Source organism: Pygoscelis adeliae, unplaced genomic scaffold (assembly GCF_000699105.1).
Source record: "Pygoscelis adeliae isolate BGI_AS28 unplaced genomic scaffold, ASM69910v1 Scaffold216, whole genome shotgun sequence".
Taxonomy (NCBI): domain Eukaryota; kingdom Metazoa; phylum Chordata; class Aves; order Sphenisciformes; family Spheniscidae; genus Pygoscelis; species Pygoscelis adeliae.
In genome coordinates, this window is record NW_008825073.1 from 4,287,007 (window position 1) to 4,288,137 (window position 1,131).

Below are 1,131 nucleotides of genomic sequence, written 5' to 3' on the forward strand. Positions count from 1 at the left end.
GCCAGAACGACGCGGGGGGGAGCGGCGTTGTCGGGGCCGGGCGGGCGGGCTCGGGGCGGGGGGCGGAGGCCCCTCCGTTAGCCCAGCCTTAACGCGAGACTCCGCTTCCCGAAGGGTACGTGACCACTATCCTGGAAGACGCGAAGATTTACTCCAGCCACGCGAAGAAATCCGGCGTCGACGCGGATGACGTCCGGCTGGCGATCCAGTGCCGGACAGACCAGTCGTTCACATCGCCGCCTCCCAGAGACGTGAGTAAAACGGCAGCGGTGGTAACGGGGCGCGGGGAGAGGCGGCGGGTGGGAACGTAACCGTGTCCCTCCAGTTCCTGTTAGACATCGCGAGGCAGAAAAACCAGACGCCGCTGCCGTTGATAAAGCCTTATTCCGGACCCAGGCTGCCGCCCGACAGGTACTGCTTGACGGCTCCCAACTACAGGCTGAAGTCCTTGCAGAAGAAGGTAAGGGGGCTGGGCGGGGAAGGGTTCTCCTAAGGCCCGCGGTGTTTTGTCAGGAATGTCGTTGGAAATTAGAGTTTTCCGCACCTCTGACGCATCCGTGTGGGCAGGTGCTGACCGGCGCCCGTCAAAATAGCGGGTTTGGGACTGGGCCGGGGGCCTTTGTCTCTGGGAACTCGCAGGTATTCTTACTGCTGCTTAGTCTCAAATGCAGAGAGTACTAAAAAGCACATCTGTGAGTCTTTTTAGGGTTAAAGCAAAATTGTCGAGTCAAATATCAGCCTGTAAAAGGCGAAAGTGAAACTTCAGTGTAGACGTTACAGGGCGTTTTGTACTTACACCTTAGTTGTTTCCGCTTTAGAGGGAAGAGAAAAGATTTGCTTTGCTTGCTGCAGAGCACTGAATGTCTCGGTGCGTAGGATTTCGTATTTATTTCCCCCGTTTTAAAGAAAGAGTTTTAAAAGTTGAGCTTGATTCCAGGCAGTGGCGTGGGGCGTGCCTTGGTGCTAGCTGGAGGGTAGCAGAATAGAATCATAGAGTCATTAAGGTTGGAAGAGACCTCCAAGATCATCGAGTCCAACTGTCAACCCAACACCACCATGCCCACTAAACCATGTCCCTAAGCGCCGCATCTACCCGTCTTTTAAATACTTCCAGGGATGGTGACTCAACCA

At 55.3% G+C, this 1,131-nt stretch overlaps 1 protein-coding gene across 1 annotated transcript in view; it reads left to right on the forward strand.

Moving 5' to 3' along the window:
• The window catches only part of TAF9B (TAF9B RNA polymerase II, TATA box binding protein (TBP)-associated factor, 31kDa), a 9,065-nt gene that overhangs the window by 5,070 nt on the left and 2,864 nt on the right, over positions 1–1,131 (forward strand). Inside the window, exons 2-3 of the mRNA XM_009326667.1 lie at positions 115–251; positions 326–460. Of these exons, the coding sequence (XP_009324942.1) occupies positions 115–251; positions 326–460 (272 nt within the window). The remainder of the gene's footprint in view (positions 1–114; positions 252–325; positions 461–1,131) is intronic.